Here is a 22,873-nt window from a genome sequence, read left to right on the forward strand (position 1 = left end):
GTGTTTACTTTTGGTTTCAGTAGAAAATGTAGCGTGCTTTGTGTGTGTCTGTGTGTATAGATCTATACACTAAATTAACCATGTTAATTACCAAAGCTACTGTTTGCCAGAAGTAAACACCCTACTGTGCCTGCTTAAATGAATGCCACTTTGCACTGAGCAAGAAAAGTAAGTGACATTCAGACAAAAAGGGTGGTGACTGCTAAACACTGAACTCATATGGCAGCTGCCATGCACAAATCTGTAGGTGATGTTCTAGTAGCAAAGCATTCCTTCATTTGCTCCTTTTCCAGCATATCTGCTCTTTTGCCATCTCTCAGCATTTAATTCTGCATTTTCAGCATGCTTAGCATAGTGCGTAACTTTTTTCTGCTGTCTGAAGGACAGGCTTTGCAGTTTGCATTCTAAGCTGGTCAAGTACAGAAAGTTTTAGTTTCCAAAAAGAGACAGTAGACCCTTATCTAAACAAAAAAACAACAAACCTAATAATAATAATAAAATAAATAGTAAATTTCTGAGCTGGATACACTGTTTAGCACACAGCACGTTTTACCTTCATTGAAGTTTGTCATAGCTAGAATTCATGACACAATGAAAGAAAAGACATTAAACGTTCAAATGAAACGAAGTGTGAAGTTGCTTTCAGCTCTTGCTTTCATTCTCTAGCTTCCTCTACTTTTTGTCATCCTACATTGTCTGTTTCGGGCTAAAAGTTGTTTCAGATGTTATCCCTGTCATGCTCTATCCTGTAGTATTGCTGTGGTTCTTGGGAGATCACAATGAATGTTAAATTGAAGTGTTTGCTTTGGCTTCTCTCTGAATGGCAATAAATTATAGACTATTAAATTGAGAACAGCACCTTCCTCCCCTCACTTTCAACCGGTGGTGGATGGAGGAGGCATCAGGCATCTTACAGACCTGGGACATGAACAGAAATTGTCGGCTGTGAAACATCTCTAATGTCACGAGTGCTGTTTCACAGCGTTGGCCAAGTACTCTGGAAATGTACAAACAAGATGCGCTTGTGACGAAGCACAAAATTCTGCTTCATCAGTTGAAATAGAGCATGTCATTATAAGGTCTCTGCACAGAGAGAGGTCAAAAATAGGCTAACGGGGGGAGGAGGGAAGTGAGGGTTGGAAAAGGTAGAGGGGAAATTAACTGAAGACTTGTGAATTGCAGGATGGGGTTACTTCCTCTGCTGCTTCTACAGTATGGTTTATGCTTCAGGATTGTGTCCCTCAACTTCAGTTTTGTTGGTGTATGGCATGCTGCAGATCATGAAACCAGCAGAACTTCAGTCATGCTTTTACATAGCTCCCACCTCCTTTGGAGCAGTATGGAGTAACATGTGTCTGCAGTTACCATTACATGTGTTGTCATCAGAAGGTTTTAGAACAGGGGTTTCCAAACTGTGTTTGCTCGTGTGCCACCACTGGCAGCTGCACCAGCTCTGGTAGCAGCTCCCAGTGCAGTGCCATAGTGCACGTGAATGCACAGCTGTTCAACCAGTGACCGTTTAATGCTTCAGGTTAACTTGGACATGACTAATTGCGTGTCAGCCGCAGTTTAGAAACCCTTGTTCAGAACCTGTGTTTCTCTTCTCTCTCTTGGTTGTACTGCTTTTGCTTCTGACTGTTCTGTATGTCGCTTCTTCCAGGAGTGTTTCTGGGGAGCCGAAAGACAGAGAGAAGGAGGATAGCAAAGATTCGAAGCCTCGCTCCTTGCGGTTCACGTGGAGTATGAAGACCACTAGTTCTATGGACCCAAACGATATGATGAGAGAGATTCGGAAAGTGCTAGACGCCAATAACTGTGATTATGAACAAAAAGAGAGGTTTTTGCTCTTCTGCGTTCATGGTGATGCACGACAAGATAGCCTTGTTCAGTGGGAGATGGAGGTCTGCAAACTGCCACGGTTGTCACTCAATGGAGTTCGTTTCAAGAGAATATCTGGAACTTCTATTGCGTTTAAGAACATTGCATCCAAGATAGCAAACGAGCTGAAGCTGTAAAGAGAAACTAAATTCTTTTGGGATCAGGGAAGATTCATACACGATCTACACTTTGAATGTACTGGTTACGCCTAATGTGATTGGCCTGTGAAACTCCCATGTAGAAATTGCCCTTATTGCAATAAGGTTATACATAGTTATTCAGAATTGTAAAGTTAAATCCAGTATGACCTATATTAAATAACTGTAGCTAAAGAAGTTATGTTCACATGTACAGGTAAGTATATAGAGCGTTCTGTTCATTTTATGTTCATAGGGTTGTATAATAAAAAGATGACTGCTTAAATTCAGATCTTGTATAGTTGTCTAGATTTCTGCACAGAAATGTATGTTTGATGCTTTGAGTTGGAGGAGTTCTTCCCTATCATTTACATTTTTGGTGGTTTTTATAAGTCTTACCTCTATCATGCGTTTTTTAAAGAAAAATAGAGAAACAGAAGACTTGTGTCCTGAGTCCAATGCACAAACGTAGTTTTCACAACTGTAGCATGACCATTTTTATTTAAAGGTTGCTCGTGATTTGAACCCAAAGTCGACGGATGAATTGGCTTTAGTTCCACACAAGACTGTTCCTGCTGGTCTTTGGCTCTTGTTATTGGACAGCGCTGAGTTGAAAGATGCGAACATGTTTACAGTGTCGGCACTTATAGTTGAAAACCTTTGTTTTGCCTGGAGCTTGCACAGAGCTGTGGGGGAACAGAAACCAGGCGTAAGTGGGGTTTTGTCTGCTGATGATATAGCGCTTGCTCCCGTGGCCTATTAAGAAATGTAGCACCAAAATGGAGAACAGTAGTTCTTTCCTTTGAGTATCACGGTGTGAAGTATCACTCATTGGCTGCCTTCTGAATGCTGTCAATTCCATTCTATGGAAATAGATCGGGACTGTTTAATAGCACAAGATGATCCGAAGTGTTGACCAATTGTATAAGTTAATTAATACCACCTCAGGAATTAGCTTGGCTTTTGGAATACGTGTCCCCAAAGAGTACATGCAAATTCCACGTCATATTTTACAGCTGAACATACGTTGTTTATAACGATGAATTGTTGAGTTATGCTTTTTGTGGTTGTACAGTTTGTTCCCACGTAACCTGTTTGTGTTTAAGGTTTTTACCAGGTTTCTTGTATTTATTCCACATCATTATGCCTGTAATGTGCAGCTTTGTAATTAGGCATTTGCCTACGGAAGAGAGGAAAACAAACAAACAACCCCCTTCATAATTAATGATTATAAAGTATGTAAAACCACTAGTACTGGTACATTTTAATACTTGTTATTTTGTACGGAATTAACCATAGAGGTTGGTTGTGCAATGTTATTTAATGTTGTAATTACTGTAATATCAACATATGGGCCCCATCCGCACACTTATTGTGAAGAATAGAGAAGTTCATTAAGAAATTGTCACTTTAAAAAATAAAATAAAAAATAATTAAAAAAAAAAAGCTGTGGTAAACTCTGTAACCCTACGTTTAGAAGGCTGTAAGTGTAGTAAATGTGCCATTTGGGAATGGCTTCTTGCCGGAGATGGACTTGACATACTGTACTGTGATGTAGCTTTCCTCTGTAACAGTTATGTTCTGAAATGGACGTGTATTGTTGCCTTAGCAAAAGGGTGGTGTCTGGAAAGAAAGAACTGTAGCCCCTTTATTTTTCTTTTTTCTTTTTAAATCTGATGTTCATTGAAACAAAATCTGATGCAAGTCATCTTGATTCACTGGTGCACTCTATTAAAAACTTACTTGAACAGTTCCATACTAAAACACTTGTCGTTGGCCCTTTATGCAAGCGCAGTAATTACTGCAGGTAGCAGCGCAGTCTAGAGGTCTCTGATGGCGGGTGTGCGTTGTGTCTGGGTGTTGTAGAGTGAAGCCTTTGCGTCCTATCTGCTGTTTCCTACGGGCTCCTGGCACAGCGCTTCTTGGGAATGAATGGGTGGCCACGAGCTGTCCGGGAGTTAACGACAAATCTGGGTAAGGGATGGATTGTGTGTCTGCTCAGTGTGTCCGTAAATGAACCATGAAGGTTCGTTTATCCTCAGAAATACACCGCTAGGATGCAGCCGTGGAACGAATCCAGCGTTGCATCTGAACTCTGTAATGAAACAAAACCCTTCGCCTTCTTGAAAGGTTCGGTGTAAAAAATGTAGGTCATGCTCTGGGTCGGTAGATTAAGTGCTTAGGATGGCTTCCTGCTTTACACGCTGTGCTTTCACAGGGCTGGCTTTGCCCCAGATTGTTACTGTTTCATGTAACAGGAGCTGTGTTGGTGCTCCAGCCTTCACAGATGATGTTTCAATAGGACCGAGGTTATAACTCTTAGTTCAGCCCTCCCAAAGAAACACAGCACCCCAAAACGCCCATTTAATGTTTCCAAAGGGGGAGCAGTTGGTTTGCAAATGATGCTATTGCCTGTAACTGCCAGCAGGGTGAAATGGTGCTGGTTCCCAAATCCCGTTGAATGTGACCTTTTTTGTTCCCTGTTGGAACAGAACGGCTGAGCTGTGAGCCAAGCTGTGCTCCCTGCAGCAAAGCCATGAAAAATGCTGCCGTGTGGGCACAATCTGATGTGCCAGAGCCGGAGCCGTGCTGCACCCCAACACGGCCTTAAGTTTGCAGAGAGACAAGCCTTTTACTGGCAGGGATAAGATGGCAATGGCCACAAAATGGGCTTTCAGAGCAGCACCTGTTTAAGCATGGGAGTCAGTAGGACGCTGCGTATTGAATCCTTGGCATGGCTTTAGTTTGCGGAGTCTGGGAGACGGTTCAGTGCTACCTCATGTGCTGCAGTTGTAGGAGAGGAGGGGGATGTGGCAGCCCCTCGGACGGCTCAGTGCATTGGGCTGGGCACGGCACACAGCGCTGCCCTCGGAGCCGAACCCTGTAAACGGGTCGGCGTGGAGCTGTGTCGGGGGAGGGCCGGGCGGGTAAGGGAACTGTTCTGCCCCACAGGGAGCACGGACAGCCCGACCAGGAGCTGAAGGCTCCGCTGGTGGCTGAGGAAATGCCCGGCAGAGGGCCGGCCCGGTGCGGGACAGCGGCCGCCTCCGGCCACACCTGTGAGGCGGCGACGGCCGAGGGAGCGGCGAGCGGCGGCTCGGGACGGCACCGGGACGGCACCATGACGGTGGGGCCGCGGCTGGGGGCCAAAGCGCGGAGCCGCTTCTCGCGGCGGGGACCCGGCGACGACCAGGTGTGCATCCTGCACGGGGAGGACGAGGAGCCGGCGGCCGGAGCCCCGCGGCCGGAGCAGGAGAGCGAGGAGGGAGCGGGCGGCAGGAAGGTGCGCTTCGCCATCCTGCCCGACTCCTACCAGCCCCTGCGGCCGCCGCCCCCCGCCGGCAAGCGGCCCTACGGCAAGAGGCTGAAGAAGTACGGCAAGGTGAGGAGCCGGGGGGCGGGGGCCGTTCACAGCCCCGGAGCGGCGCCGAGCCCAGCCGCGGGACGGGCGCCCGACGTGCCTTCGCTCTGCGTTACTTTCGGCGTCATTAGTTCGACACCGTTCGTTAGAGCTTCCAGCTCATTAGCCCGGAGTGCTGTTGGGCAGTAAATGACGGGAAGAAAACACAGCCGGCCATGGCCGGGCCTGGGGCAGGGCAGCAGCCGGTCAGTGCTGCCAAGGGAACCAGGTTACTGCTCTTCTGTTTGCTTACACGCGTCTGGGCACTCATAGCAAGGAATAGTCGCTGTGCCAGCAGGAGGATCCTGTCTGGATTCTACCTGAGAGTACAGATATCACTATGAGAATGGGCGTCCCGCTGCATTCCTAACAAACATGGTGGTTTTCTTCAAGTCCAGCACCCAGACAACGCCAGTTAGCTGGGCAAAGGCACTCCCTATTGAAACGCATAAGACTTTGAGATTGAAAGCACAGTCACGAGCTGCCCCACGGGTATTTCTGTTCCATAAAGGAGAGATGAATAGGGACCACTTATTTCAGTGTCCCGTGATGGGTTTGGTACTGGGAGTTTCCAGCATTGCTTCCCAAGTCGCAGGCGATGCACCTCAAGCAGCGGCCTCAAAGCAGGAGAGCTCGCCGTGCTGCACATGGAGCAGTTTGTGAGCGTGGTTGCATTGCAGGGGATTGTTCTTGCCCATTGCTGCTGCTGCTGCTGTGCAAATGCTGATAGCAGCCCCTGGGACCCCATGTGCCTCCCTCCCCATTGGCACTGCATGGACTCCATAACACTGCCATAGGGTACAGCCCGTGAAGGCACTGGTGAGTGGGGCAGGTTTGTGGGGCATGTAGGGATCAAAGTGGATCAAAGCGTTCTGCTTTGACTAAATAAGATCATGTTTTGACACAAAACGTGTGTGCTTTTCAGTTACTAACATACTTAGGGCGTGTTTTTGGGGGACACACATACTGGATGTGAACTGAGCTAGTTTTTATTCCTGAATAAAAATCCAAATAAAGCCTCACTTCCTGCAGAGGCTGCGTCCGCTCGGTGCGACTGTGCTCCGTGGGTGTGTATTTTTATGTAAAAATAGACTGTAAAACAGCTCCGTGCTGAAGCCCTCATCAGCTGTGGGAGAAGCCCATTCTGTGGGCTGTGAATGCTGTGTGTTAAGGTAGCTGTCAGAACAGCCTCCTGGGAAGCTCTTTGCCATTACCCGTCCTTCTTTTTCCCCCCATCCCCTCACCTCTCCCTGCAGAACGTCGGCAAAGCCCTGCAGAAAGGATGCCGCTACTTGGTGGTCGGCTTGCAAGGACTGGCAGCAGCCTACACCGCTCCCTTCGGGGTGGCAGCACAGATGGCATCGCTCGTCCGCTAGAGCACAGGGTGAGCGTGAGCCTTTCCCAGAAGACTGCAGCGATCTCGGCTCTCTTATCATTAAATCATCATCCAAGACTGCGTCTGAGAAACCTCTTGGACACGGACAGCCCCAACCCCATGCAGCACCCAAGCACTGTATTCTCTTCTGCAAAATACTCTGGCGCCTTCCAACCTTTCAAATCAGACTGGGTCAGAGGAACGCAAGGACGAGGAAGTGATGGTGGATTAACAGAGCTGAAGTTTGGAGTCAGGCACGCGTTGGTTTTCTAAAGCTACGTCTGGAAGGGAGCCATGGACAGATGGGAAAGCAGGTAGATGAGGGAGAGAGGTGAAGAGAAGTAGAGGGTGAAGGTGGTGGATGGGAGGTGGAGGTGACTGGAGTCAGATGGGAAGGAAATAGTCAAAGTTGTTGGAGGAAATGAGTAACGAGAGATGGGACAAGGCAGCCTTTGGTGTCCTACGTCCTTTTTTTCTTTCTGAGATGGTTAAAGTTAGGAATGATCTTAAACTTGTGCGTATGAATTGACCGGGGAGATACGGTGGGCTGTGCTGCATCACTGTTGTTCATCTCAAACACTGCAAATCACGCGCCCTTTGGTCATAGTGCTAGTTAAAAACCCAGGAAGGAAATGAGGTGCTTGTCTTCTGATCTGGGGGCATTAAATGTTCGCTGCAATTAAAATGCTAAAGCTTTCCTCTACTGCTGTAAAACACACCTGCTGTTTTTTAGACACAGTTTTTATCTGGCATATCTGACTGCAGAAGCTGGAGCTACAACTCTAACTTGCTGGTTCCACCTCCATTCCTGCGTGTTGAAGCTGCAGCCCAGCAGTGTCAGTGCTGGATGGCTCAGCTCAGTAGTGCGGATGGAGCCGCTTCCGTGTCACACCTCGAGGGCCATCAATCTCCTGTTGATGGCACAGGAACAGCTGCTCTTATGGGCCTTCAAAACTCTGTGAATTGATTTGGCTTTTTTTCCCCTCAGTCTTTCATGGTAACAGTAAATGATTTCCCCGCCAGCACTTTCTCTGTACTGTAGATCTTCCCAGTTTTGATAGTGTTTTTGTTATCAAGGAACTGGCGTGTTCTGGAAACAAACGCTGTCCATTTGTGCTCTTTGCCTCTTCTGAACGGAGGGGCAGCACACATCTAATAACACACCACTGTATTTCTTCTGAATGTAGCGAATGGAACAAAGATGGGTTTTATTTCATGCTCTTTTCTGTCCGAACAGTAAATAAAAGTATGTGATCCATATGCTGGGACTATCTGTGTATGTCAGCGAGGAGCTTCTCAGCCATGGCCCAACCACAACGCTCTGGTTCCCACCATCAATCCAGGACACGTCTCTGTTCTCATAGAATCATAGAGTCACCGTGGTTGGAAAAGACCTAAAAGATCATCCAGTCCCAACCCTTTTCTCTGTGCATTGCACCTCCACGTGTCTTCAGATCAGAACGGTTGCTCCCTCATTGCACCACACGTTCCAGCCCATTCAGTGCAAGTACTTTCCACAAAGGTAAACATGAACTTTAGTTTGCAAACTGCTTGGCACAGCACTTGCCGCTGACTTTTGTCTGCTGACCTGTGCCCTCTGGTTGTATGGTGCAACGTTAAAGGAATAATAACCTTATTGCCATCTGCGTGGACTTAGAATGATTTGTAAACAGCCTTTCTTAGTGAGAGAAAAGTTGGTTGCTGCATGTTGGTGAGCAACCGCTGAACAAACTGTCTCTAAAATACACCAGTAACAAAGAAAGAGAGAAAGAAAAAGTAAGCAAGTAATGGGTGCTGTTGCTATAAAACAGACAGTGATTGATGGAGGACAATATTTTTCCTCCAAATGAACTCTCTCTCTCTGAGGTTACCAATTACAGTAAGCTAATCAGTGCTCCTTAGCCAGTAATCCACTCCTCAGATGGCACAGTGCATTTGTGAGGCCAAGCTGTGGGCTGAGGCCTTGCTGCTGCCTTCCCCAGCCCAGCTCCAGCAGCAGCATCCAGTCATGGGCTGCAGTTATGTCCAACACAGCTGTGGGCACAGGCTGTTCTGTTACCAGTGTCTTCTCTTCAGCCCTATTCTCCAAGCTCCTTTTTGCCTCTCAGATGGATGCCAGCCCTTCTCTTGGAAACATGAGGGTTGTGGTGGATGTTGCTGCTGGGGAAGGTTTGATTTCAAGGCCTGAATGCAGGCAAGCAGTTGCTTTGCACCTCTGCCTGCCATGGCGCCGAGCAGGTGTTGCTTTTCAGAGCTGTGCTGAGTGTGTCTGGTTGCCTTCACACTTCCACCCATCTTTCACCATGATTTATCACACATGGCAGTGTGAATAAGTCCGGGAAGCTGGGTATGTGAGGAGGGGTAAGAAGGAGACAACTCCAGTCCCCCAACAGCCCAGCAAGTCGCTGTATGAACAGAATCCCTGGCTGGTCCTAGCAGTGAGTCATGGAGCAAAATGAAGCCCATTCCTGCTGTTTTTGTTGCCAGAGCATTTAATTGCTGCTTCAGCCTCCCAGCCCCGAGGAAATGGCAGTGGCCTCACAGCTATTGTCCTTTGTCCTGTGAGGAAGCGCTCTGGCACCGCTGCCTGTGAAGTGCTGAGACCGGGGGAAGCCACACCACACCACACCACATCACGCAGTGCTCAAGGGACTTTGCCAGCCACAGGCCGAGGTTCATCCCTCTTGTGATGGGCATGGGGGCAGATCTGGTCAGACTTCTCCTTTCTTTGCATCCCTTGTCCTCTTCTGAGATGAAACAGGTCCTAAAAACTGCATTCAGAGAGCTTTGGAAATCATTCTTCTTCAAGGAGCAGTAGAGACCCTAAAGAGCATGTAGAATAATTAAGATAATGGAAGTAAATTCTCTCACCCTTGTCATTGCAGGAGGAGGTATCAGGCTGCCAGGGTGGTTTTGGGGTGAAGTCCAGGCTGAGCTCAGCAAGGGTGGTGCTCCTTCCTGGATCCTGCGGCACCAATGAGGAGAGGCTCGGGGCCCTGGGCTTTGTTTAGCTGGAGGAGGGCAGGACAAGAGGGACCTAATGACATTCTTCAGTGCTGAAGAAGAAGGTGCCAACAAAAGGCAGCCTGGCATCTGAGGTACCAGCAGACAGCATAGACCGTGGTCATCTGTTGAAATGGGGGAGTTTCCAGACAGATACAAGAGAAGTTCACTAATACGATAGTTCAATGCAAGAACAAGCTGCCCTAGAAGACTTGGGTCTCCATCCCAGGGGTCTAGAGCAGAGCAACCCAGTCCAAATGCAGCGCTGGCACTGCTGTGAGCAGGAGGTTGGACTAGAGACCGCCTGGCATCTCTCCCACTTTATGTTTACCTCCTGCACGGAGGTGGAGAAGGAAGCTGCTTTCATCCCTCGCCATCCCTTGCTGAAACCACAGAATGAAACAGGGAGGGACCTGCAGAGATCTCAGGGCAAACTGCGCCAACAAGTTCGGCCCTCGGTGATGTTTCCTCTGAGCTGAGCGATGCTGCTTGAAAGGCAATTGTCCTTTAGTGCCATCTCCTGGGAAAAAGTCACATTTCCACCCTTGTTAGCCTCGCTTCTTGTTCTGTTTCACCTCCTCCCGCTGAGTTTCCTGCCCTCCCCTCAGTTACTTTGCCAAGACGTAACTACAGGATGTTGAGCCCGGTGTTTTGAATCTCCGTGTCCTGTTTGCAATTGTTCCAAATGTAAAGACATGGAACAGTGTTCTCTTTTTTGCTGTTGTTGTTGGCGTGGGTGGTTTTGTTGCTGGTGTGTATTTACTTGTTTCCCTTCTACACCCAAGAATGTATTGTACTGCAGCATTCGTGTGTAAGTAGCCCACATTGCTTCATTGCTTTAATTCTATTGTTGTCAATTATTCACTTGAGATTTTTCCCTATGCTAATTTCACTCAGCTCCTTTCTAGTGCCCCACTCATTGAACTCTGGTTTCCTTGAAGGTTATAAGAGAAAGCAGCAGTACTTTTATCCTCTTCTCTTCTCTTCTCTTCTCTTCTCTTCTCTTCTCTTCTCTTCTCTTCTCTTCTCTTCTCTTCTCTTCTCTTCTCTTCTCTTCTCCTCTCCTCTCCTCTCCTCTCCTCTCCTCTCCTCTCCTCTCCTCTCCTCTCCTCTCCTCTCCTCTCCTCTCCTCTCCTCTCCTCTCCTCTCCTCTCCTCTCCTCTCCTCTCCTCTCCTCTCCTCTCCTCTCCTCTCCTCTCCTCTCCTCTCCTCTCCTCTCCTCTCCTCTCCTCTCCTCTCCTCTCCTCTCCTCTCCTCTCCTCTCCTCTCCTCTCCTCTCCTCTCTGGAAGGAACCTTTTGACTTTATTTGTTGTGGTGATGACTCTAGAAGGAGGATGCAATTGGTGCGGGGGTGTGATGTAAAATATGTTTTGACCATATCCGTCTGAAATCAAAGTGGGATGACTGCAAAGCCCTGCAGAAAGGGCTTTATTAGATTTGTTATATTATATGTAATGATTTGAAGGTGATGGGGATGGAGGAGTGGCACTCCTGCACTGACGCTGCTCAGGCAGCATGGGCACCCCCCGTACTGCTGCTCATCCAGCATTCCCCTACCTGAAAGAAGCAGGCAAAGGCATATGCTAGAACACCAGGTTTATTTCCTTTCTCTGCTAAAGCTATGACGGTGTCACCATATTCAGGTGGAAGATTCCTGTTGCTCTAGTGCCATTTGCCACACTGTCAGGTTGGCAATCATATCACGGATCTTCATATTGAGGACTCCTCCATGGACTCCTCTGTTGCCCATGAGGAAGATCAGGGCTTTGGGGGTCCAGCCTACACAGATGGATCTGCTGTCACTACCTTTGCGTATGATGTCCATCACGTTGTCTCCTTCCACCAGCAGGCTGTCACGAATCACACTGCACTTCTTCCCCGCAATTGTGATTCCAATCATCAGGAACGTTTCCCTGTCCTGGCCTGTGATCAAGTTTACTTCATGAGGTGAGACAGCTGACAGCAGCCCTCCTGGCTTGGCTGCCCACACACTCTTGTTGTCGGAGTGGCCCACAATGGCCACATCATCAACGATCTCGTTGTCCAGGATGTAGTCAGTGTAATACTTACAGCAGTTCATTGTGGCAAGGCTGCATAAATCTCTCAGAAATATGAAGCACTGCCCCTCCTTGCTTTTCTGGTCTTGCCTTGGTCTTGGCAAGCTGATCCTAAAAATGCTGGTTTGTGATCCTAAGCAGGGAAGCCAGAGGAACCAATGTAGCAGGCTCCCACTTTGCCCTCAGCAGAGACCCTGGAAGCTGACAGAAAGTTCCACAATGTCAGCAGCCACAAGCAGTATTACGATGTTGCATCTGCCTAGCAGCAAGACCCTACAGAGTGCCATTAATGAGGCTTTCTTATCAGGTACCCACCAAGAAGGAAGCTCTGATGTCAGGCCTCACTCAGCAGCAGCTGTGGGACCTGATTCCAGGATGCCCTGGGTTAGCTTACTGAGGTCACAAGGTTCATCAGGTAAATGAAGGTAAAATGGCACCAAGCAGTCACTAGGTCTCCCCTGAGCATCGTCTTCTCCAGACTGAACAATCCCAGCTCTGTCAGCTGTTCCCTATCAGACTGCTGCTTCAGGCCACTCACAGCTATATCGCCTTTCTCTGGCCTTGCTCCGGGGCCTCAGTACCTTTCTCTGCTTCCAGGTAGCAGCAGCAGGACAAGAACTAACAGCCTTAAGTTGTACCAGGGGGGTTCAGGTTGGATGTTAGGAAACACTTCTCAGAAGGAGCAGTGCTGCAGTGGCACCGGCTGCCCAGGGAGGAGGTGGAGTCACCATCCCTGGAGGTGTGTGAGAACTGTGAGATGTGGCCCTGAGGGATGTGCTCCGTGGGCACAGTGGGGATGGGCTGACGTTTGCAGCACTTGATGATCTTAGCGGTCCTTTCCAACCTTTACGACTCTATGATTCATACAGCATCCCACCACGCCGAACTGCCACGACCCCGCTGGAGCCGCGGTCCCTGCTGTGCGACTACGCCTAGCTCCCTACACTGCCCCAACCGCCCGCACCGTGACATGGAATCACAGAATGACCCGGGTTGGAAGGGACCTCAAGGATCATGTAGTTCCAACCCCCCTGCCTGGCAGGGCCACCAAACATACGCCTTTACTAGATCAGGTTGCCCAGGGCCCCGTCCAACCTGGTCTTGAACACCTCCAAGGACGGGGCATCCACAACCTCCCTGGGCAGCCTGTTCCAGGGCCTAACCACTCTCCTAGTGAAGAACTTCCCCCTAACATCCAACCTAAATCTTCCCTCTTTTAACTTAAAACCATTTCCCCGTGTCCTGCTATTGTCAGCCCTTTCGAAGAGTTTACTCCCCTCCTGGGAGTAAGTTCCCTTCAGGTACTGAAAGGCTGCAATGAGGTCACCCCGCAACCTTCTCTTCTCCAGGCTGAACAAACCCAACTCCCTCAGCCTGTCCTCATAGGGGAGGTGCTCCAGCCCCCTGATCATCTTCGTGTCCCTCCTCTGGACCCTTTCCAAAATCTCCATGTCTTTTTTGTACTGAGGGCTCCACACCTGGACACAGTACTCCAGATGGGGCCTCACAAGAGCAGAGTAGAGAGGGACGATCACCTCCCTATCCCTGCTGACCACCCCTCTCCTGATGGAGCCCAGGATCCCATTTACTTTCTGGGCTGCCAGAGCGCACTGCTGGCTCATGTTAAGTTTCTCATCTATCAGGACCCCCAGGTCCTTCTCAGCCGAGCTGCTCTCAAGGACAACTCCTCCCAGCCTGTACAGGTGCCTGGGGTTCTTCCAGCCGAAGTACAAAACCTTGCACTTTGCTGTGTTGAACCTCATTATGTTCACCCGACCCCAGCTCTCCAGCCTGACCTCCAGCCCGCAGCGCCCGCCCTCCCCGTGCCGGAAGGGGCCGGTCCCGTGCCGTCCCGCCCCCGTGTGGCCACCGTCCGATCGGCGCGGCGCTGTGTCGCCATGGCGGGGCTGCAGGGGCTGGTTCTTTCTGCTCCCCGGGGCTGGCTATATGGGGCGGCGGCAGCAGCGGCGCTGGGCGTCCTGCTCGGGGCCTGGCGCTTGGCTCGCGGGAGAACCGCGGGGCGCCGCCGCCGGCCGGGCCGGCTGCAGCGGGTGGGCACGGTGTGCAGCCTGTTCGTGTACCCCGTGAAGTCGTGCCAGGGGGTGGCGGTGCAGCGGGCGCAGGTGACGCCCATGGGGCTGCAGTGCGGGGACATACGGGACAGGTAGGGCGGCCCTGCGCAGGGCTGCTGGGGTGGGGAGCGCTGCGCCGGGCCTCGCGTGTTCAGCTTTGCTCCGTGTCCTTCAGGTTTTGGCTTGTGGTCAGGGAGGACGGGCACATGGTCACGGCTCGGCAGGAGCCGCGTCTCGTCCTCATCTCTACCGGCTGTGAAAATGGTTACCTGACCCTGAGCGCCGAGGGGATGAAGAAGCTGAGTCTGCCCGTGAAGCTGCCCAGCAAGAACCCGGTGCGGGACTGCAGGTACGGGACGGCGGGCCGCTGCCGGGGGTCCACGTATCCCTCCCTGCTCACTGCATGCTGGGGCCGTCCCTCAATCATGTGCTTTGCAGGGTGGTGGTTGGCATTGTGAGTAGAACTGGAAGGTGAAATTCTCTGCCACATGATATGCAAAAGGCCGGGATTGGTGGCCACAGCAAAAGGTCCACCTCTGATGTGATAAACGGTAGTGGAGATAAATCTCCACAGGGAAGATAACACGGTGTTCAAAGACCGTAAGTTGTGATCTTTAGTCTTCACACCATGTGGTGTTCACTTGTTTGCGTTTGCTTGCCAAGTTGTTCTCACTTGGGTGAGTAGCTGTATCTCAGCACCTCGGTCCTGCCTTTCCTCGTCTCTACCGCTGTGTGCAGCAGCAGTTTTGGGTTCAGCTCTGTGTCCCCTCCCAAAGCTGTTTCAGGTGAACTGCTTACAGGCACTCATCACGTTCTTAGAATCCTTAAGGCTGGAAAAGACCTCTGAGATCATTAAGCCCAACCATCCACCTACCACCAATACTGGGGATGGGCCTGCCCTGGTTATTTCTCTCCTATTGAAATCTGCGCTGGGGAGGTGGAAGGAGGAAACACCTCTTCCCTTGTAGAATATCAATTCGTGCCTAAAGTTACTTGTATCTGTACTCTGTGTTAGTTCCTGCAGGGATACTGCTAAGTGCTGTTGGTTTGGATAGTGCAGAAGGTGAATGTGCCACCTGGTATAATTAAAACTAAGAGTGGTAGAAGGGAACTCTTATTTGATCCCAGATTATTCCCTTCCAGCCTGTCAGTGGGAGTTGCTGCTTTGATGCACCATACAACCTGTGGGCAAGGAGAGCGTGATGCCTTCAGGTCGGTGCTGGCTCATGCCCAGTAGTAGGTGGGAGCTGACGCAGTGCAATATTGCATCTGGCTGCAAAAGGCTGTGTAGGTCTGCACACGCACACTGAACACACACAAATAAATTTGGGGTGTTTCTGAAAAGAAAGTAAGCAAGCAGGAGTGATCTGTCAGTGGCTCCTTTTGCTGGGGGCAAGAATAAATTGATCTTTTTTGGCAGCAGAAGGAGCTGAAGCCCTGAGCTTTCCCATGGGTGTTTGTGAGGCTCTGGCAGCAGGAGAGGGCTCCGAGGAGCTGGGTGCAGGGTTGGGTGAGCTACCTGGGCATCTGCATGCATAAAGCTACATAGCACGTTGTTGCAGGGACAGAAGAAGCTACAGAGCATTTGTAAAACAATGACTATTGCTGGAGATTATGTATTGAGTTGAGGTTTACTTTGTCCTGTGAGGAAAGTGTTTCTTGCATAAATTTGTTTTAAATTCTGCTGTTGGTGGCTTTTTGTGCCCCATGGACTTTGCTTCCATTATAAATGTTTAACCTCTCCTAGCATCTGGAATAGCTCAGTATCTTAAAATTGAGCTTTGCTTGTTGAATTAGTTGCCTGTTGCCAGATCTCACTGGGGCGAGATCATGCCAGCGGCCTCATGAAAAGCTGGCGTGTATCCTTTTGTTGTTGTGCCTAATGAGGTGAGGGGAGCAAAGCCATCTTCCAGAGACTTCCTGGGAGACAGAGAGTTTTTGGGGAAGGGTCTTGTTGAAAACAGTGGTTCAAGTTTGTGCTGTACTTCCTGCTCCACTTAGTGAGCTGACAGGCTGATTCTCAGGTGGTCTCTATGTAGTGTGTGATTTGATTTTGCTGATTTTTTTTTTGGTGGAATGTGTAAATACCAGCTTCTAACAAACTATTTTGCAGCCCCAGCTGTTTCATAGTTCAAATGCACATGGCGTATGCAGATCTATTAATGTCACAATGCAGTGGGAAGAGATCTATAGGGGGCAGAGTTTTACTCAGCTTTGAGTAAATTTTACAGCACTAAGATATGAAGGAAAACATCCTTAACAGTCAGAGACGATATCTGCAAATTCCAGTTTCTAACCACATCCTTCAAAATGCCACTCATCATATTAATTGCCTTTCAGTTAATTTCTGGGTAGGGATCTTTTGGTGTTAGTCATAAGTAACTGTAAGAAAATGCTTATTTTCCACACTTGAGAATAGACAAACAGGTTTGTTACTGGTTGCTGTGTGACACTTAGCCCTGGGCACTTAAAGTCTCTATGGCTCGTCCTTTTACCAGCTGGTGTTGTCCAGCCACATCTGTGTTACGTAGCTCCCTACTAGAAGATTGCACACTGGATATGATCCTCATGCCAAATTGAGATATCAGCTTCCACCTCGTTAATTCAGGTGGTTTATTACCTGTATCTAGTTACTGCTGTTAAAGTGATTTTCTTACTTGTGAACAGTGACAGTGCTTGAGCCCTTGGCTTTCCAGCTAACATGCTGATATGCCTTGTGATCCTTTAGGGTGTTTGGAGCGGATATTCAAGGCAGGGACTGTGGTGATGAAGTGGCTCAGTGGATCACCACATTCCTGAATTCAGAGCCATATCGGCTGGTGCACTTTGAGCCTTCCATGGTGCCACGAAAGTCAAAGGATGTAATAAACCTTTTCCGTGCCACTGACAAGGTAAATGAATGTTGTTTTTCTTCCTTAAGCCACCCATACTTGCACAGAAGTTGTGGCAGCTTCTCTAATTTCAGCTTAATTTTATTAACAGAAGCTTAATTTTACAGTTTGAGCAAATGAAAGTTGTAGCAGTTTCTGAAATAGCAAGTAAAGCAACACGCCATTTTCTAACTAACTTCCACCAAAACTAAAATCTGAATATAGCATCTTAATACTGCCAGGTGAATACATGGCCTCCTATTGCAACATATCAGTGTGTAACTTACTTTTGCCACTTACTCCCATGCTCTTACAGCAGCTTGACAATGTATTTGTGCTTGTTCTTGTAGGTTGCCTATCAGGATTGTAGCCCAGTGTTGATGATCTCAGAAGCTTCCCTGGATGACTTAAATACCAGATTGGAGAAGAAAGTTAAGATACAGAACTTCAGACCAAATATTTTTGTGTCAGATTGCGGTGCTTTTGAGGAGGTAAAATGGATCTTAAATGTTTCTTAAACTCAATTTCCTTGAGATGTGGTGCCAACATGGATGAGGAAAGCAGCTATTCTGTGATGCACAGCTGTATTCCAGAGAGATACAGCCGTTGTGCACTTGAATCCATGTGAAGCACTGAGGGGAGGTGACAGGTCTGTGAACACTTAATTAACGTAGCAAAGGATGACATCAGTGTATTTAAGTGACAGTTTACTATCAAAGCTTGCCTTTAGGTGTGAAGTAAAGAAAGTTGTGCATGCTGTAATTGATCAGATTGTTGATATACCTTAACAATTTGCAAATTGTGAATGCAGTGTTTTATAGCCTTTGGCACAAAAGTCAGACTGGCCCTTGTCATTCTGCAGTACCATCACTACATCTCTGACTGCATTCTGGTGGTCCTAAAAGCACTGTTTCTGAAGGTATCTAGTGATGGAATTGGTACCTGTCAGTGAATTCAGGGCTTTCAGCAATTAATTCAAACACCTCTGCAGAACTGTTCCCTTGGGAAAGTTCATGTTCCTGGATAAAAGGTCATGTGGAGCCTAAGAAGTGGAGATTCAGCAGTCCACCAGCTTTGAGAAGGAAGTAAACTGTACCCTGCTAGGGTGGATAATAGGTACCATAGCAAGGTTGAAGCGCCAATTAAAAACTCAGTCAACAGCCATATTTTTTTTGTAAATAGGTTTTTGACCATGTATGGGACCTGGTTTATGTAGTACACAGCCTTTTGCCTGGGCACACCCACCAAAGACCCGATATCACAGCCCCAAATTAACATGGCGCATATGTGATATTAGACTTTAATACATACAGCAATCCCAGGAATAGATGGCAGTTGGTAGAAATAGGGTGAATATTCACATATTGAAATGTATCTGTGTGCTTTCAGTCATGGGGATGCGTGCTTTTAAAGGTGATCATCTGGAGTGGTAACTGCCTGTTCAAGGGGTGACTGCTGGGATTGGTTGTGTCTAATCTGTGTATAAACCTTTCCTTAGGACAACTGGGAGGACATTCTTATTGGTGACGTGGAGATGAAAGGGACTGTGTGCTGTGGAAGGTAAACATTTGAGAGTGTTACTTTACATAGATGTATAAAGATTTATAGTAAAAAATAAATAAATGTTAATGAATTTGGTGCTGTTTGTCATTGCAGGTGTATTTTAACAACTGTTAACCCAGACACTGGAGTCCTGGACAGGAAGGAGCCTCTGGAAACATTGAAAAGGTTGTGAAAATACCAATGTGTTTCAGGCTGTGTGATTAGATTTAGGCTAGATGCCAACATGTGCTAGGCTGTTGTTTTTAGAGTGGTTTTAAGTATGTGTGGGATGTAATAACACAATGCAAAGATCTGTGTTTGTTGGCCTCCATTCCACTTCATGCAATACTATGTGGTAAAAAAATTCAGGAAGTTCTCTCTTCTTTCTTGCAAACTTTACATTCACTGCCGCTTTCATTGGTGCCAGTATGAATGCTCGGTATGGCAGATTCTTCAGGTATTTTAAAGGTTTGATTTTGGAGCTTTAGCATTTCTTTTTTAATGTAGCTTCTGCGTATGTGGTATATGTAAGAATGTGTGAGTGCAGTCAGGTTCTCTCTCTCTGTCTGAAGTGCTTAGTTCTCTTATTTATAGCGCTTGTTTAGTTTGTAGTCTAGTGTGGTGGTCCAAGCATCCTATGTCCTCTCCACTGCTTCTAAGGAAGCGTTCTCTCTTTGCAGTTACCGCCTGTGTGATCCATCAGAGCGACACATATACAAATCCAGCCCTCTCCTTGGAAGATTATTTGCTGTTGACAAAATTGGAACCATTCAGGTTGGAGACCCTGTGTACAAGATGATCGAGTAATGGCAAGCATTTTTATCAGAAGATGACTTTTCACTTGGATACATAAATTGCTTATCTGTAAACACAGTCACTGATGCAAATTCATACGTTTTTTCTTATTCCTTGCAATGTTTTCAATGCTATACTTCTTTGTAAGGTGAAGGGTTTCTTTTGAAGCTATAAACTGTCAATCATTTTAGATCTTATTATCAAACAGCATGTGTGTAGCAACCAAGTCTTTAGTTTTCTGAAGGGTGTTGTAGAAGGAAGTCTATGACAGGATAAACTTCGCAGCACTACTGTGGGTATCACACCTCCTGAAGTTTTATGTGGAGCCTAGCATCGGTATCCAAACTAATTTTCAAGGACTTTGCTTCACGTAGTAGATACATTCAGTGCCTATGAAGAACTTCTACCCTTATCTGTTATTCATTTAGTTCTTACCTCCCTGCTCTAGACAAATGCCAGGAATTTGTGTGAAGCTGATAACCGTACAATCTTTTATGTTTTATACTGCACAGAACTGACAGGGATGTGATGCAGAGGGAATGAACTCTGGATGGTATCAGTAATTTTTTTTTTTTTCTTTAAATGTAACTTAGTCATGAAAATGAAAAAATCCAGGTCATCATGAAAAAATCCAAGCCTGTCATCTTTTGAATGCTTGGCTGTCTGATGCTTTGTTATGAATTGCTAGATCTGGAAGGGCTGTTGAACTAGCGAAAAAGAGGAGTAATTAAATGTGAAGGACAAGTAATGGTTCAGTTTTGTGTTTGGATTCGTTGTATTCTGCTGTGAATATGAAATTGGAATTTTGCTGCGTGTTCACAGCTCAGACCTCTAAGATGAAGAACCCTCATGCCCTTGAGTAAATTCAAATGAATGTACCTGGCAAGCATATGGGGAAGGTAGTCTTCTGTTATTTGTGAGCTCCAAATTGCTCCAACTAGCCTTTATTGGCTGAGTGTTGCATCAGTACTTGGTTTTCCTGTGATGGACAAGTACTCAGCTAGGTCTGCACATCATGTATTGGTACGTAGTTATGCCTAACGCGGCGACTAGTAGGAGGAAGTGATGGAGAAGTGTCTGCTTTTAAATGCAGGATAGTCCTGAGGTTCACTTTAAAATAGTGTTTGTTAAAAATCCTGAATATTAGAGGCTGAAGCATAATGGAATTCCTGTTAGTGCTATTAAGCAGAGGCAGCCTGCTGGCCTGCCAAAGCAATTAGTGAAGTGTGTTTGTTCATTAAGTAAAAGAAGTGGAATGAACGAGCTGAAATTTTGCCTTTGGCCAAGTGTACTTTTTTGTTGTTATTTGAGCACCACTTAGGAGTTACATCACGCATGGAGTGGCATAGATTGTGTTTCATTTTGTGCTGTCATTGATTAGACTAGTTTTCAAGTGAGATAGTCTTCCCAATGAAAAACTGCATCTCTGTTCCTGTTAGGAAAATGCTATAGATCTAAAAACCTGATTTATCCCTCTCAAAGCCCCTTAGAGAGTTTGGTTAGAATGTAAAACTGAGTGTGCCCTGAGTATTACAGATTTGACAAATGATGTTTAAATCTGTTATGTGGGGAGCTGAAGAGGGTGACTAATGAACGTTGTAATATAAATATGTTCTTGTAAATGCTGAACTGCTGTAACTTTAGGAATTGTATTTGAATTCACAAGAGCTGTTTTGGAAATTGACTGCAAAACATGATGATATTTTTGTAATTGCACTTTAAGATGTTAATGGTTTTTCTAACGATAAAGAAAAGAGCTGTAGTACAAAATTCTATTGAATCCTGACTGTTTTAAGGATTAAAACTTGTTAATCGTTTTTCTTTGTTTTCCTTTTTGACATTTAACTTCTGCTGCTGTTTACTCAACTTTGCATGTAATTAAGGAGAGTTTGTTTAATTTTTTTATTTTCCTGCTTAAGTTTGGGAAAGTATCCAGTTAACCAGAGGAAGCCATACACATAAGAGAGCAGAATCATTGGGCGTAAGTGGTCCTTTACCTCAACTTCACAGCTCTTATGATCAAGATGATGAAAAAAGATACTTAACAGTCCACCATCTTTTCTCCACTGACATAAAAAGCAAGGAAAATTCTGAAAGTAGGAAAGTGTAGTACAGTGATGTGAATACACGAGATGTGAAATAGGAAATGCCCTAAATAGGAAGCCAAGTCTTGTTTTAAATCATTTCTTGGGCCAGTGTAGTTCTTGCGCAACTGTGAGTGTGAAGAACAGTCCTTGCTGGCAGAAATATCCTAGTTGCTTAGGATTTGAGGGGGGTGCATTGTAAGTCAAAACTTGCCCTGAAAAACAGAAAGAGCTATGTTTTTGCATCTTAAGGAGGGGGAAAAAGCCCTCCAGAGGCACTGCTTCACTTTGTATGAGAAGGAAAGAGATTCTTGGCATTTGCTACTCCCAAGTAGCAAAGGTGTGTGAAGAAAGGATTGCCACAGTGTTCAATTCTAGTTTCTACTAGAAACTTACATTGTCTCATTCTCATTTTAAGGTCTTTAAGAAATTCCCTGCCCTGGGCAGATGCAGAGCTGAGGACTACTACATCTACATACTTTCTTTCTTGCAGACCAAAAGTGTCTCCCTGTCCTCCCCCAAACAACCAACAGCAACAAAAACTTCCGTTCATTCCACTGGGGAAACAACCAACAGGAAAGAAAAGCTCGCCACCAACACACTTGTATCAGTCTTTTCTTCAGCCAGAGGGGTTGCAGGGTCTCTCCATCTGCTCAGCAGGATGCCAGTGCTTTCCCATCAGGGAGGATCTGTTCTGGAGGAGCAGTTCTTTCATTTGTTTATTGTGAAAAAAAAACTTCCAGTGCCTCAGCTCCGAGTCACAGAAAAGTTGTATTACTGATCAACAAATGGATTTATTTACTCAGTACATGTAACTCTAACAGAGACAGATACCAGCATCTTTTTACTGAAATTGTGTTTTCCTAAGATGTTCTGTCAAGGTGAGTGTACTTACATGATCATCTTCCATGGTCCTTTGAATGCCAATGCTTGTCTTGCATTCCTCTGACCTTTCTGCAACTCAAAAATAGCTGATCCTACCCCAGTGAACTTTCTATGTAAATAAATACAGTTGATGCCAGCTAGTTTTGAAGAAAGACTATATTTAAAGCTATTCACTAATATCACATAATTTCTGCCCTCCCTCATCCCCTTGGGATTGTTTGGCCTTTTTAAGTGGTGTACATTTGGATAAAGTAAATGTATCTGGCATGCCCTTTCCGAAGGGTCTTCCCACAGTTACTGTTTAATATATCTACCATTAATCCAAGCAGGAGAGGCCGGTGTATTTTATCTAATTAGCTAGAGGGAGCTGTCAGATTGCATTTCAGACTGGATTGGAAGACCTCAAGATGCATGAACTGAAAGCAGGGGGAAGCAGGCCCAGGTGAGTCTGGATGCAACTGCAGTTGTACTCATTGTATTCTAAAAAAGCTGATACAGTATTCCTAATAGGCATCAGAGAACTGGTTTGGTTTGGGTTTATTTCCTCTCCCTCCTCCCCCAGAAAATCCTTTCTCACTTTCTTCGGGGGACAATATAATATGGACATTGCATTTCCTTCACTCTTAAACCCTTCATGTATTCAGCTGTTCACAGTGTGTGTGTTAGCGTGTATATGTTTCTATGTATGCACGTTTATCATTGAATGTGTAAAGGAAACTTCAATATCCAAGTAGCATGGTTTGCATACTTTGCTTTTGCCAGGTTTCCCTGCCC

The 22,873-nt window shown here is 46.7% G+C and overlaps 4 protein-coding genes across 16 annotated transcripts in view; 3 read left to right on the forward strand and 1 right to left on the reverse strand.

The window, feature by feature from the left end:
- MARK1 (microtubule affinity regulating kinase 1) overlaps positions 1 to 3,779 on the forward strand; it is a 49,548-nt gene extending 45,769 nt beyond the window's left edge. For 10 of the 13 annotated variants that reach the window (XM_015857204.3, XM_085541170.1, XM_085541168.1 and 7 more), the window contains one exon: positions 1,661 to 3,779. In XM_015857204.3, coding sequence (XP_015712690.1) covers positions 1,661 to 2,015 — 355 coding nt within the window. In that variant the 3' untranslated portion in view covers positions 2,016 to 3,779. The remainder of the gene's footprint in view (positions 1 to 1,660) is intronic. The other 3 variants (XR_014943855.1, XR_014943856.1, XR_014943857.1) reach the window with 1 other exon arrangement.
- A 1,210-nt stretch (positions 3,780 to 4,989) lies between these two features.
- C3H1orf115 (chromosome 3 C1orf115 homolog) lies at positions 4,990 to 8,049 on the forward strand. The gene is made up of 2 exons (XM_015857210.3): positions 4,990 to 5,397; positions 6,672 to 8,049. Exons 1-2 carry the CDS (start codon positions 5,020 to 5,022, stop codon positions 6,789 to 6,791), a joined length of 498 nt encoding a protein of 165 aa, XP_015712696.1. The 5' UTR covers positions 4,990 to 5,019; the 3' UTR covers positions 6,792 to 8,049.
- Positions 8,050 to 11,375: 3,326 nt separating this feature from the next.
- On the reverse strand, positions 11,376 to 12,021 carry PFN3 (profilin 3). The gene has a single exon (XM_015857160.3). The coding sequence runs from the start codon at positions 11,872 to 11,874 to the stop codon at positions 11,434 to 11,436; it is 441 nt and encodes a 146-aa protein (XP_015712646.2). The 5' UTR covers positions 11,875 to 12,021; the 3' UTR covers positions 11,376 to 11,433.
- Positions 12,022 to 13,715: 1,694 nt separating this feature from the next.
- Positions 13,716 to 20,947, forward strand: MTARC1 (mitochondrial amidoxime reducing component 2). Its single transcript, XM_015857272.2, has 7 exons — positions 13,716 to 14,015; positions 14,099 to 14,272; positions 16,652 to 16,814; positions 17,144 to 17,284; positions 18,292 to 18,353; positions 18,450 to 18,521; positions 19,016 to 20,947. The coding sequence occupies exons 1-7, from the start codon at positions 13,750 to 13,752 to the stop codon at positions 19,140 to 19,142; spliced, it is 1,005 nt and encodes a 334-aa protein (XP_015712758.2). The 5' UTR covers positions 13,716 to 13,749; the 3' UTR covers positions 19,143 to 20,947.
- The last annotated feature ends 1,926 nt before the right edge of the window (positions 20,948 to 22,873 follow it).

This window comes from Coturnix japonica, chromosome 3 (assembly GCF_054131305.1).
Source record: "Coturnix japonica strain WE chromosome 3, WE-NBRP24, whole genome shotgun sequence".
Taxonomy (NCBI): Eukaryota; Metazoa; Chordata; class Aves; order Galliformes; family Phasianidae; genus Coturnix; species Coturnix japonica.